The 14,898-nt window shown below is 47.2% G+C and overlaps 1 protein-coding gene across 1 annotated transcript; it reads left to right on the forward strand.

Moving 5' to 3' along the window:
* Positions 1-300: 300 nt before the first annotated feature.
* On the forward strand, positions 301-5,106 carry LOC149366191 (E3 SUMO-protein ligase PIAS3-like). Its single transcript, XM_089569771.1, has 2 exons — positions 301-774; positions 4,744-5,106. Exons 1-2 carry the CDS (start codon positions 301-303, stop codon positions 5,104-5,106), a joined length of 837 nt encoding a protein of 278 aa, XP_089425897.1.
* Positions 5,107-14,898: the final 9,792 nt, after the last annotated feature.

Below are 14,898 nucleotides of genomic sequence, written 5' to 3' on the forward strand. Positions count from 1 at the left end.
CAAATATCGCTCACAGAACATAAGATCAGCCACGTGCGGCACCGGCAAGCTTCCTGTTATCGCCCGTGGGGTTTTGATTATTCGGAAGTACGCTCGCCGCACCAGGAGGCGTTCTTCCCGTCACTCGCAAAAAGTGGAAAAACAGAAAATGATAAGATTCCGTGCAAATGACAACAGAAGTGCAACCAAAAGAACGAGTCAATGTCACCACCTATTTCCGGAGATAGTTACGAGCCTATCTTCAATACAGCGTTTCCGTACGGCCACGACGCATTACATTCGAGGCACTGGTCCGGTACAATGCTTCCTGTGCAGCCCTTCTACCGCTCCGTCAACCATGTCTCGCTTAATGCAGTCCCTTCGATTCGACTACCAAATCTCGCCTTCTACGCCGGACTGGCTCCTGCTGCTAGGGGCGGCGATCATCCGACTCTAGTGCTCGTCCACTTCAAGCTAAATACGCCACGGTATTTTCTCGACAGATTCGCTGTTACCATGTGCATCAACGGTCGCGGTTTCCTAGGCCTTCCTTTCACCATAGTGAACATCACGCCTCTGCTGACGCTGCCAGCCGGGAACAGCGTCGCCTTCTGGAGCGAGGTTATCCCGATGCACGTCACGGTCCACGTCCACGAAGTTGAGAAGATCTCTGAAGACGAGTTGCTAGTTTCGAGCGACGAACATTCCACTTACACGCATACCCAGGCGTACACGAAGGCCCTTCTCTTATGCAACGCTGCCCAGGCTGAAGGCTTCACAGCGAAGGTCTCGCAGGTATGTTTACGACCGTTCAATGCGTGGAGTGCGCACTTTATGGCGCGCAGGAACGCGGTACGTAAGCGGAATTCTTTTCAAGGCATAAGCAAGGAAAACAGCTTAAAAAGACAGTGCATTAGTGCTGCGAGCAGAGGCGTCGAGCACTTAACTCCAGTTTCTCGCTGCGAGGCTGCAAAAATTTCTTTGAAATCAGAAGCATCGTCTCACATGAAATTCTGCACCCAACTGTACGCATACCTCTTTACGTTTTAAGCAGTAGGAATTATTCTGCGTTATGTGCGTACACGACGTAATCATACTTTTTCCAGTTAGTCTTGTCCTAATTCTTAAAATATAGCAGCGAATTGCAATATTTGTGGCCACCAGTTGCTACGTTTAGTGCCCTTAAGATGCCTAATATCTGCTCTTCCAGTGCATGGGTGCTCAGGGCGGACACTAAGGGTAAGGTGGAGGAAGGTATACGGACGGGAAATCCTTTTCGCTTTAAACTAAACCGAGCACATAGGGGTAGCATCGCTGACTTTTCGGCAGTAGTACACATAATTTAACCCGTAAGGCTGCAGTTCCTGGGAAAGATAAACGATTAGAATGAGGTGGGAAATTAATACGCGAAGCTACAGCGGCAGCCACACACGCAGGTGGTTTGAATGTCATAAAAAACTGACATGGAAGTTTTAATAGTTTGGCTTTTTGTGCTGGTATCATCGGAATGATTGAAAAATTGGATAGACATACTGGACTTGAGCTTCGATGACTCATAAAAAAAAGGCTCTGGCTCACAAGAACTTTAGTGCTTTTTCAAGTTGCATGCTTCTTCGCAACTACACGTTACTTTATTTGCGTGCCTCAATAATGCTGTCATTCATGTTCGATGCCAGCGTATGAATCGCCTGCGCAGGCTCTTTGGGGTAAACTGCGATACCTTATTTGGTGTCATGCATTACTCTGATTTGTCGCTGCGTCACAGTCGCCGTCCATATTACTATCACTCTCGAACACATGTCGCACGATCACGTAAAGAAAGGCATAGCTTAAGTGGCATGAGCACGAGAATCGACACAAACTCATGAAAGACGAAGCACAACGCTGACACTACCAACAACTTTACTCACGGGAGAGGCAACATATATATGGGTGACGTGACGTAATTTCTTGTGTTCTTCCTTATATGTGATGAAGCATAACTTCTGCGTCTAAGCTCTGCGCAATAATCCCGTTTCTCTTGTTGTCAGATTGATTGAAGGCATATCGAAGCAAGTTGGTCCACCATAATCTATCGCCACTGTCTGCTTCATCTCGCACACCGGCTTGTCGCTCCTCTTTCCAATCACCGTGACCTAACTGTCTTTTACATTGCATTTATAGGTCCCGATAATGCAGGGAATGTTTGCTAGGTGAGGGGCCCCTTTGAGTGACGCCAGGTGTTCTCCGGCTCCGCCATTTAGTCAGCCAATTTGGCCGATACAGTGTCACCCACAAGAGTACGGTATCTTCTGCACGATACCCTCTTTGTAGGCGCAGAATCCGTTTTCGTGTTTTATCGAGCAAGTGCGACGTACCTGTGCTCCGTTGTGTTGGGGCCACATCGAGTAACCCCTATGGGCAGAGCACATGACTCTGACGCCGAGGCTATTTTGTCAAGTTGTTCGTGATGCTGTGGATGTTGATATACAGCAACACCACATAAGACAACATTTGGTTCATGTATTTGGCGCCGTCTGATGTGTTCTTTCACTTGTGCTGGCCTTTGAACTTTTGCAGCACTTTTTCGCTGATGGCAGCTATAAGATGGTCGAGCAGCCTGCTTCTTTCAATTTGCGTATCTGTTTGCTGTAGCTCATGGCTACCTTGATCACACAGCTCTGTAATGCGGAGCACCAGACCATGGTTTGACAGGGCCCATGCCACTGCTTCGGGGTACCGAGAGTGATTGGCAACTCGACCTTTGCCAGACCCCTTTTGTTGCGAAAGGAATACTGCTCGAGGTTTCCGCTCTTGGCCGTCATCAAAGAGAATCCACCATTTACCTAAGTGTGACGTCATACCAGCTGTGGGAAAAGAGGGGCCACAACTCGGCTCGTCGCGATCGTCCCAGCGAATCCTCCACTCGCCGCTGCCGTGGGGGAGGCGCTCGCTCTACGTGACGTCATGCCAGCTGTTGAAAAGCGGCCCCCCAACTCGGCTCGTCGCAGTCGTCCCAGCGAATCCTCCACGATATGTCGGATGATGTGAATAAGGTGAAGCTGCAACGATGTGCTACAGCTAAGAAGCGCCGGCGTGTGGAAGAAACGGATGAAGAGAGGGAACAAAGTTTAGCTAAACGGCGGGCATATTATACAGCCAGGCGAATGCGTTCAGCATCTCTTGATCTGGCTGCATCTACGAGTTCATCGTCCTTGCTTTCGCAATTCACTAGGCCTAACCAAGCTAAGTCTCTGCCAATTTTTTATAGTGACAACACGCTTGCCAGCTATTAAACTCGATTGACAGGTCGAAGCACTTGATTTACCGTTTTTGTATATGATAAGAACGCGGTCGTCGTTCACGGCATCCTTTACCTTCCTTCCAAAGCTCGTCAGGTACAAGTCACACACGTATAGCACCACTTTGGAGCCTCTACAAACCCTGCTCTTTTGCACATATTCGCGCTCGCTCCTTAATGCCATTATCGATTCTAGGTTAGCCTGTCAGAGCTTAAGGAACGAATCGAGGGAAATGCCAATGCTATTCTGTGAGGACACAGCTGCCTGTACCTCAATTGAAACACGACCGGTTTTACCCACCAGCTCAGATACAAGAAATCTTGCAAGATAAGTCCACTTCGGCCACCGAGAAATTAATTTTTGAGCGTCCCAAATTCGATCACGTAATGTAACCCCCTCAAGTGGTAATGCGTACTACCGCACCAGACGCGTGTGGTTTATCGCTGTAAGCGACATTTGGCGATTGATGGCTTATAAAGAATGTATAAACTGTTTCAGTGCAGCTTAAACCATGTGATTAAACACATGCAGAGTACAGTGGTGACTCATTAAATGTATCTGCGCGTTTTGTCCCTATGAACAAGCTTTGTGAACGCTGCCTGTCAGAAAGTGTGGTAAATACGGACTGTTACTAAGTGTGGAGGCTGGCTTCTTTTGGAATATTCTTTATTATCCCGATAGCAACTGGCTCATTATTTGGTTTCAGAGGATTATTCGTCATTCAGTACAGGACGCTCGAGGTTTCGCAGATTTTGTGAGGGAAGCCTCCAACAATCACTGAACGAAAGACATGCACAACGAGGTTGTGATTCTGTAATTTCCGTAGGCGCAAGAATCCATATGTTCATGAACGAGTTCATGAATAGAGGAAACGTATAGCCTTATCAAACATTATATGCTCCCAGGCTGTTTTACTGTGAACTATTTACGGAGGATGCGAGTAATTTCAGTAGGCCTTTACTGTTTTTTGATCAATCATTCCGTACACAATGTCTTTACGTTCGCAGCTCACGTCATGCTGATGGCGGATTGCCTAGGATATTCATAATCGCGTATAAGAGCTTTGTTTTTAAGTGTTTTACTTTCCATTATTTTCGCCATCTGTCATTTGTGGCGGCTTGCCGACGACGTAGCTTATTGCGGACGACAGCACAGAAAGGCGCAAAAGAGGAGATAATGAATCTCAGCGCTACAAACTAAATCCCTGTCCCCTGGTATAGGCTCACGATAGGAAAGGAGATGATGTTCGAGACAAATAACAACCGGGAATCCATCAGTAGTCTCTTCCCAACCTGCAAGCCTTTTCTGGTTGACCTCTCCTGCGAAAGCAGAAGGAAATAACGGGTTTCCAGCTCGAATGAATTATTCCCGTCACTTGTGGCATATGCGAGTGCTTATAGACTGCACATAGGATGCACCAAGAATATTTAGAGAATGCACCAAGAACACTTAGAGAATGTTGTCGTTCCTTTCCTGCACGTAGGTGTCCTTACTCTGCCCGTTGAAGAGAAGCAAGATGAAGGTACCTAGCCGAGGAGTGTGCTGCCGTCACGTGCAGTGCTTCGACGCCTACGCCTACCTGAGTGTCAACGAGTGCACTCTGCGCCCTACCTGGCGCTGTCCTGTCTGCAGTGAACTAGTCCTCGTCCAAGACATCCGAGTCGACCTCTTTACGTTGGACATCCTCAACAAGGCGGACAGTCAGTGTGACGCCGTGGTGCTACAAGCCGATGGAAGCTGGCGGCCCGTGACCTCGGAGGACGATCAAAGCGTCGCTGTTCTCGGTGGAAATGCGGTGAATGCTGCAGAGGCCGCAGACTTGACAGCCGGTTCAGATGACAACTAACGACCGTGCTTCAACTGGTGCAGTTCTTCTCTGCCCTTAATGTCCAGTGCATCCACTGGCGATAAGAGCTGTTAGTGCCCGCTTTACTAAGGAGCGATGAGCCGCCATTGGGCCTTAGGTTGTTATCTATTGCATCGTCTTAGCTCTCTAATCGCCCTTTGTATAAAAGAAGCAACGCCCCAAGAGAATAAACCTTTTGTAATAGCCCTGTTACGGTGGCTGACAGACTGATCGGACAACTGTGCCTGCCTTGCATGTCATTCTTTAACCAAAGGACCGGCGCTGTATTTTGTGCGAAGTTTTTATCCATTTTGTACATAAGCAATATATGTGCTGTTCAGATTTTAATACGCATGCCGATTTTAATTTTGATGGGTGAAGGGGGAGGGGGGGTGGACATTTTAGTTTTACGATTTTTGTCTGTGATGTGACGCGCGGCATAGAGGAGGGTATGACGTTGCAAAGTTAACGGCAACCACCTTTCTTTACACTGACCCGTAATCTCGGACCGCAGGCTTTTCCTATTTTGCCGCCGTCATAAACAGATGGGCGTGGCTACTGAGACGGCTTTTCGCTTAGGCATTGCCTCAAATCTTTGTACTCCTTGTTTGTTGTCGCTCGAAGCCAGCGGCACTCAGCTTTCATTTTTGTTTATGAAGCGAGATCCTACCAGACTCATCTCCAATGATCGCAGCCAGTCGCGATTGCTCCCACATTATTGTACTTTCTTTGCCGCCTCATGTAGACGATTACTTGCCAGTTTTAAATTAAGAGCGGCAGCCATTCTTTTGATCGACCACCAAGTACTCTTGTTTTGTAACGCCCCCACCGTGTCATATAGTTCTTTGTGGGTGAGAGTGAACGCAATAAACTGCTACTTTTGGAAGCCCTCTCGTGTAGCTTCTGGGCTGGAGGACTGCCGTCATGACTTTTGTGTTAATACGCACTATTCTGCAACGAATGAATGGTACACTCCTGTGATAAATCTGAGTAATTGCATTGTGATAAATGTCATAGTCGAGAGCTCTGCAAGGGTCTCTGTTAGACAATAGTCCATAGAGGACTAGCCCGCTGGAGGTGGATGGGGAGGGGAGTTACTGCTATTTTTACTGCGTACTTTCGTGTACAGGCAAAAGTAGTATTAGAGGAAACACAGGACCGTGTTGCCTCCGCGTTTCGTGAAGCACTTCCGCCGATAGCCAGCAAGATTGTGGGGCAACAGGTGCATCCACTACCGTCAGCCGCCGCAAGCACACTATGCGCAATGTGGTGTCGGGGCGAGCGTCCAGAGCTAGGACGCTGTAAGGTTAAGAGACGGCTTGATCTCAGCGTTTTTACGGCCAGCGGTGCGGAGCGGGCGAGTGGATGCACTAGCGGAGAGGCGCGCGAGAAAAGTTTTAGCCGGGCGGTTCCCCCGTGTTCTCTAGCGAAGTAGAGTCGGTTGCTCTGCTGCTCCACCTATCGGTCACAATTCAAGTTAAAGTGAAAAGAATATCAATTAAGCCTGTTATTAATGCGCTGACACTGTTTTGCAAAAGTAGATTATGTGTTTTTAGTTAATTATTTGGTAAGGGTTGGGTTTTAGATGTACAAAAGAGGAGGCTGACATCTTGAATGGCCATACACGCCCGCGCGATCTCACGCACGCTCGCGCGCTATCGAATAATGGAATTGAGTGGGCGAGTTGGTATTCCATCTTGACAGTGAAAGCGCTCAAAAGGACAAGGACGATAGAAAAGGAAAGACGTACAAGGTGCTCAGTTTCAACTGATGTTATTTCATTCGAAAAACAATTTTATACTCATGGAAATCACATGGGCATGCTTACAAGAACATTACGAACCGGTTATAGCTGGCACGTTCTTTAAGACAACCGGTATGCCCGATGTAAGATAGGACATCTCTTTTTCCTATAACAAAATTGATGGAGCGCTTACGCAATCATCGCCCGCCCGTGCTATCTCAAGAGCCTCCACAATCTCTCTCGTTATTTGACATTTAGTTTTAAAAAGTACCTTACAACGGTGAAAGACAGGACGGCAGCCTTCCTTGCTTATCTTGCTTTTCTTCTTGCACTTCAGATAATGGATACTGAAGTGCCCACCTTTTTTGCATTCCGTTTTAATTAGCTCCCCTAACCTCTTATTTATGCAACTTCCCGTCTGTCCTATATGATATTTGCCACATGTGAAGGGCACCCTGAACACGACGCCTTCTGCGCATCTTACAAATGGCTTTTGGTGCCTGATTGTGCGAGCGGCCTTTCCCTGGTTTGCGGAAGCGCTTTCCTTGCATTGGGCGCTCGATTTATTCGGTAATGAAAACAAACCGTTTACGTTTACGCTGTTGCCAGTTTTTCTCACGTTGTGTGACAGCCTATGCTTATATGGAATAACAGCCAATTTTCTTTTGTCAGTTGTCTTATCCTGCTCTTGCTGGGTCGTAGTTTTCATTTTTTTTCTTTCTGATAAGTCCTTCGGCCACTCATACTAGCAAGTGAAGTGGTTAACTCACGTCTTGCAACCTTTTTGACTGCAGAAACAGGCTCTCCTCACACTCTAAGAACTGCTATTCCTGCATTAAGAGTAAAAGAGCCTCGCTACTCCTGCAGGTCTCAATCTACTCTCTCTACAAACGAGAAAGAGTGAAAGGTCCTGTTCACTCCTCTTGACAAAAGAGTAAAATGGCATTTCCACTCCTGCATACCCCAAAGGAGTTCAGTGCTTGTTTTACTCCTCCGCCAAAGGAATTAACAAACAAATGATAACGTTCATGCGGCTCCACAGGCTGCACAATAGATATCATTGCTCATCATAGCAAGCAACTCGTATTATTTTCTTATGCCGCAAAGAATAATCTACAGCGAGGACGCGTTGTTCATTTTGCTAAGAGCGCTCGCCATGCATTCCTTCAAACTTGCGTTTAACTGTATTTTCGCGGAAGCACTTACTATATACGTATACGTGAACTACGTATACATACGTATACGTGAACTAAGGGACTCGCTACTGCAAACGGGCATTGAATGCCCATTCACATTTGCAAGTAGCAAAGGGCATGCGACCAGCAGTCGCTTGCGACCAGGCAGCAGCTCCACGACACCGTTCCTCACACCTACAAGGGTGACCTGCGGGTCGCCTGCTCGTTTGATTCTCACGTGAAATGAGGTCTCGGGGATGACGTCAGTCACGCGCTTTGGCCCAGGCTCCTGCGCCCTCGCGCTCGGTCTTTTAAAGTGGTCTGGTTCCTCGTTATTAGCAGTGTGCTGCTACAACCTGCGCGAAGAGGAGAATATCGTGGCGGTTTTGATGTGCGCCACGGCCATACAATCGTAAGGGCGTCCTAGCTTCTCGGGGCCGGCCTGCCAGCCTGGATGCCGGCTGCCGGCGTCAGAAAAATGCACTGGTATTGTTTGTTCACGACCAAAGCTCTGGGATAGAGTATCATTAGCCAATGTCGAGTTGTTGGTAGAAGCGATAACAGCCATACAAATTTCCTCCCATAGCCGCTTTGCTGCTGCTCTGGAGTTCGCCTGACCTCTGCTATAGCTCCGCTCCTGAAGGGGTCGCGGAAACCGAGCATATATTTATTACCCTATGACGCGGGGTTAAGAGTAAAACGGTGCCGAGGGTAGCACCTAAGTGCTGGCCAGTTTCGAAGCGCATTCAGCTACAGCATCTATGTGAAATCGGCTAGGTTTAGCGACGACAAGGGCAGCCAGCGAGCAGCGCACAGTTCGTCGCCCGGCGCGACCGCGGGCGGTGTCGTTGCCGAAAGCTCGGCTCGCCCAATGATTCGCTCCGTAGCTTGCGAATCGCGCACGCAAGGCTGGAAAATCGAGCAGCGACTGGCCTGCGATTGAGCGAGCCTTTATGCCCACGTTTGTAGGACAGGTGAACAAATTTAGCACACATGTATGCATGGAATATCGGCTGCGTTGCGGCGATTCTAAAGCTCGTCCTCGACGCCATCATCACTGTTCGGGTGGACCCGAGCGTATCTTTATTTCACTACAAGACATAGTTCACAATAAAACGTACTTACAATGCAAAGAGTAGCACCTCAGCGCTAGCCAGTTTCGAAGCGCTCTAAGCTCTGGCATCGAAGTGAAACCTCCTAGGCTTAGCTACGAATACGGCAGCCAGGGAGCAGGCCGAAGCTCGTCGCGCGGCGCGCTCGCGAGCAGCGTCATTGCTGAAATCTCGGCTCGCTCACAGATTGGCTCAAAAAGTTGCGAATTGTACTCGCAAGGCTGGCAAATCGAGCAGATAGCGGCTGGCCTGCGACTGAGCGCACGTTCGCAGTACAGGTGAACAACAATTAGCGCACGAATGCTTGGGATACCGGCTGCGTTGCGGCCACGTTAAGGCGATTCTTAAGCTCGTCCTCGACGCCATCGTCACCGTACGTGACACACAGGCTGATAACTTGAATTCGAGTACGTGCTAAAGTAAGCTGCTCGTATTTCTCGGAACAATCTGAACTCGAAAAGACAGTTGCTTCTGTCGGCTTCCATGCATGTGGGCTCTTGCTAGTGAAAGTACACTCGAACAGGATGCGGCGAGTGCGGGCCGCTGTTGCATATAAGCTAAACTGTGAAGCAAGTATCGTCGTAGTTCCGTAACGCAGTTGATATCACAGTAATCCGCTTGTACAGGTCACATTTAAGCTCTGTTTCATGTAGATCTCCGTCGAGCATGCCAGTGTCGCGTAGAGTAATGCATCGCAGCTGCTCTTTGTCCTACCGCTCGCGTCGAACATATCCTTGATATGGACCAGTTTGCGATACGGTGCGTTTCTTTGCCTTTTTTGTCGCATTTAAGGGATTTTCGCTGCCGTCAATCGAAATTGCATTCCGTCAACAGCGTCGTCTGCGCCGTCGTCTGCTAGGACACCCGGGGATGGGATCACAGGATCGCAGCTTCTACAAACGACATGTCAGCAAAAGTATCTAAAAGCGCTTTGGTATTCGCATTTAATAAAGAAATAAAATGAAAAAATATAATTTGTTTTTGTTGCGAACACAATTCAAATATTAGTAATAAAAAAAGCGCATTTCTAGGTTTTTTCAACGAAGCAAAACTGCAGCCGTCGTCACGTTTTGTGTTATTTGGGTTTTCGTAGCATTGTTTGAGTGCTCGTGCGGTGGACGTGTATGAAGAACACAAGTGTGTTTTGGAAACCAACGACGAGAATTACGCCCTGTCAACACTGGTGATTTTGAACGGGTAAAGCCGTGAAGAAAGGTAGCGCTACGACTTCTTGTCATCTGGAGAGGCAACAAAGAAGAATGTGCGGTTTTGCTAAGCCTTGATGAGCCGTCTGAACGGTGAGTCCCGTGTACGTTTCTTTACTTCTGATCTCTATTCGCACGCGTTATTAGTGTGCGCCTATATAGGGATGGCAGTGCAGGCAGTCTGCGTGCGGTTGCCTCAGCTATAATGCGTTAAGGCCGATTCACACGACGGTCCGTTCGCCCGCGGCCCGCGCACTACGTATTCATGCGTCACCACATTGAGAGGCGCGCTGTCGGCCGCGGCAGCGGGCGAACGGACCGTCGTGTGAATCGGCCTTTACCAGAAAAGAACGGGCGTATAGGCCGCATGGCAACTGTTGCTCCATAGTCTCTATCTGCGTTTAGTACTCGGGTGCCGCGGTAAATAAAAATGCCACCAGTTATCACAACAGAGTTATGCGGTCGCTTGCTAGCGCTGCGGAAAACAACAGACAATGTTTACTACATTCCAATAGCATAGATTTGTGCTACGTAGGAGAGGATGATGAGCGTGCAGTGCCACGTTAGAGAGCGCTCTTGCTAGGCCAGCTGCGGACAGACAAGGGAACTGACAACGGTCGAGTTGTCTCGTGGCTGGTGCCCGTCGGATAGATTTGTGCTACTTAGAAGATGACGATGAGCGGCAGTGCCGCGCGACGGAGCACTCGCGCAAGGACAGCTGCCAACAGACAGTGCTCAGTGTGTGTACTCGTCGGATTAGTGCTTACGCCTTAATATTTGTCATACAATTTTTTCGGGGACAATGATCGCGTGTAAAAGGCTGGGGCATATCCCTTGCCTAGTCATTTGTAAATTTTTATCTGTGCTTCCCCATGGAACAGAATTTGACACAGTATTATGTCAAAGTTAGATCGTTCTTGCGTCTGCCCTGAGGTGTAGGTGTCTATGCTTCCTCGCCTTCAGATTTTGAGACCTGTTTGGGGTGCAACTGCGCACTTATTTAGGATTTCAAGCTTTTTGCGATATCCCTCGTTTGTGCGGCCCGCTTTCAAGTCGTTCGCTATATCGGTGATGGTTTGTTATTGATTTTCACTTTCTCTTATTTATTCTTGGCTGACTGCCACCAGCTGTGCTGCCGGCGATTCTCCGCGCTCGGAACTATTCCCAGGCACGAGACCCTACCCACAGACCTCCCTGCACCACACTCACCAGTTTTCTTCGGTATTTTTTTCCCTTGCTCTTACTTGCATTGCCACTAGGCAGTTTTTTATTTCTGTGCAGATTTGTTAAATGCAATACCAATTTTCGTTTCATGCTGTGATGTGAGATATCGTGCTTCTTGCTAATGAATGCATGCCTTTTCCATCCTCTCGTCATTTGTGCAAAGCAGACGGGTCTACCGGTCGCTACGTTCAATATAAAAATACCTTCGGTGCTGCTGCAAAGCACCCTAGTAGTAATAATTGAATCCTGTGCATGCTATATTCGAATAGTTACGCTCTTTTCATCATGCATAAAAATAGTGGTATTCCAGCCTGCTCATCTTTCTATGCGGTTGTGACAGTCATGTAAATCTACTGAAAAAATGTATATCGGTGCATCACATACAATCTGTTCATTTCTTTTGTCATGAGCGATCTCATTGCTTTTTGTGTTCCTATGTTAATACCTTATTCTAATTTATGAAGCAGTAGACAATTTCTTCTCTTGTCATCCATGACATTGTTACGGCCACTGACAACAGTTGCTCTGACATATTTATTTGCAGTTGCCAGCTGCCAGTATCTACTGGGCCATTCGTGCTTCCAGCTTATGGCTGTGCTATCTCTCCTCAGCTGTTTGTGGTAGGTATTGTTTTCCAGTGATGCATACCTTACCTGCCTATTTAGAAAAATTTCGTAGACAGAGGCTCACAGCCGAGTTTAGAAATGCATGCAGAGCTCTACGTGCACTTAGCAGCAGTACCTCCCTGTATAATCACATGAATCTGATCCTGAATTACATGAATGTAATTGCATGATCTGTATATAATAGTCGCTCATGAAGCTTTTGACTGCTGCTGTTAACATAATGGAGTTTACACTGCTTCAGGCGCAGTGACTATTTCACACATGTTGCCTCTTATGCATATGTGCCCTCTGAAAGGGCGAACATATTCCTTTATCCCTTTAAAAAACATTGTGTTCTATCATGATGCTTTACCGGTATTTCTGGTGTATAAACCAAAATGTCACTCAGTATTGTAACATGAAGCGGGAACTCAGTTTGTCCAATGTTTTAGAGGTAACATGCAGCGGGAACTGAGTTTGTCCAATGTTTTAGGGGTCCTAAAACATTGGACCAACACAGTTCCCACTCGAGTTATTGATCACTTCGCTCTCGCCCTACCATAAGCTTGCCGTCCAGGTTGGACAAATTGGTAGAGCGACTGCTCCAGTGAAGTGGTGGTTCTGAGTTTGAACACCGGACCAGGACGAATCTTTCTTTAACTAGGAAGTTTCTGTGAAAGCTGTATAGCTTTCCATTGTAGCCATTTGGCTGTGCTCGAGTGGATGTCAATGAGCAATTACTCCTTAATAGAGATCTTTTGTCAACGCCAAACTGATTCAGTAGCAACAAATAGTAGAAGGGTAAAAGCATGCTGCTCCCAAAAATTCGTTAAGCATGTTATAAAATGTATGCTGTATTGTTTTAACTGCTGCAAAGAAATAACGGTGATGTTAGATGCCCAGCCCCTATTAGGTAAACATAGCTCGCAATTAACGCAGTGGATGGAAAAGAAATATGGACTTCAACCCTCACGACGACCCTCACCCCAGTAAAACAAAAAGTGCCAGTGTTGCCATACTTGAGAGCTTTGCTCTTTAAAAGTGCAGTAGACTGCTACTCAAAGTTGACAAAAAAATGCGTCTCGTTTTCTGCATGTGCATTCCACAGTGCTGGTGCCATTTTCACGGGCCATTGACATTCAGTCGCATGATGTGCACCCCGCTCCTTGAGTTGATTTTGTTTGTCTTGTGAACCTGCCGTCAAAATCAGTGCAGGATAATGCTTCCCCAGTTGATCTGCAGTTAACCTTGTCCTTTGCCAGCTGCTGTCACCCTTTCTCCACAGAGAAGGGCGGTGGGAGTCCAAGCCAGGTGGAGTTGAAATATTTGACTAGTAGTGGACAGGGATCCTGCGGTTTGTTGAGGACACAGGCAAATTGGAGACTTATGGAAGAATTTTTACCAGCCAAAAAAGACTCATACACAAGAGAGAACCGCACAGGACAAGGGCTGGTAAAAGCCGTAGCCCTCTGTGGTTCTCTCTTGTGTATGCGTGTTCCTTGGCGGGTAACAAAATTCCTCCGTAAGTCTCCAATTTGCCGGTGTCCTCCACAGATTGGAGGATCCCTGTCTGTTACTAGTGAAATTTCACTACTCCACCTGGATTGGACTCCCACTGCCCTTCTCAAACTTTTGAAATCCTGTTGCCCTAGCAGATCATCAGCTGTCGGTTGTATTACTTTCGCTTCAGTGAAAGTTGACATGTAGCGGACAGGGATCCTAGAATTTGTGGAGTGCACAGGCAAACTGGAGACTTATAGAATTTTTTTACCAGCCAAGGAAGACGCATACACAAGATTCGTTGTCTGTGTTTCACAACTGAAAGTTCTAAATGCGTGCAAAAGTGTATCGTGCATTCGCACGTATTTTGAAAACTCAATTTTTGCTGCGTTAGGTTTTCGGAATTGGAGCTGTAGCATTGCCGCCACAGAATCCCGCTCGTTAACAAAGCGCACACTTATTTGCTAGGTATATATTCGGTATACCGCAACCAGTACACGTCACTGTTTGGAAGGTTCTGTCGCGAAATTTCTGATTGTGCAAGGTAGCTTTTCTTTTAAATTCAAGCGCTCTCTATTTGCTTTTTCCTGTGCATATTCATCGGTCGTTTCAATTCGGAAGCGTTGGGGCTGTAAGACGTGCATACGGAAGCTACGTTTGTGCACAAAGCTCCTGAGTTTTTGAAAGCGCAGCTCTGACAGTTCTCGTTGTCATAAATAAGTACAAAGCAGCCTAATCTTTTTGGACACACCATTTCATGCTCTTAGCTGTTTCTGAGAAACAGGCTGCCTTTTTTTCTGTTTTTGGTGTGAAACATTCCTAAAAACTTCTTTCTTTCTCCATGCACAGATAGCCTATGCATACACGGGCAGCTTGATTGCAATATTTAGAGCAATATTTATAACAGGTGCAGTGAGCCTTGGTGATGTGGACAGAAATTAAGCTAGGGTGGGGTGGGGTATTTTCGCACACGGTAATGTTATGCGGACGGTTTGGCGTATTGAAACCGAGTCTTTCTGAGCTCTTATTAGACGTCCCAGCACCAGGACAGTAGTTGAGGCTTTTCTTCTTTGTTGTCTAGCCAATGGTTTCCATCACATAAAATAGCCTTAATTCTAGCTATCCCGTGGCCGTCTAACAGAGCGATGCAGATATACTGAAGTGATCAGTGTTGCATAATAGTAGTGAGAACATTGCAAATGCAAGACAACTTCATTGGTTTGCAGT

Source organism: Amblyomma mixtum, chromosome 1, assembly GCF_055824585.1.
Source record: "Amblyomma mixtum isolate Tamu chromosome 1, ASM5582458v1, whole genome shotgun sequence".
Classification (NCBI taxonomy): domain Eukaryota; kingdom Metazoa; phylum Arthropoda; class Arachnida; order Ixodida; family Ixodidae; genus Amblyomma; species Amblyomma mixtum.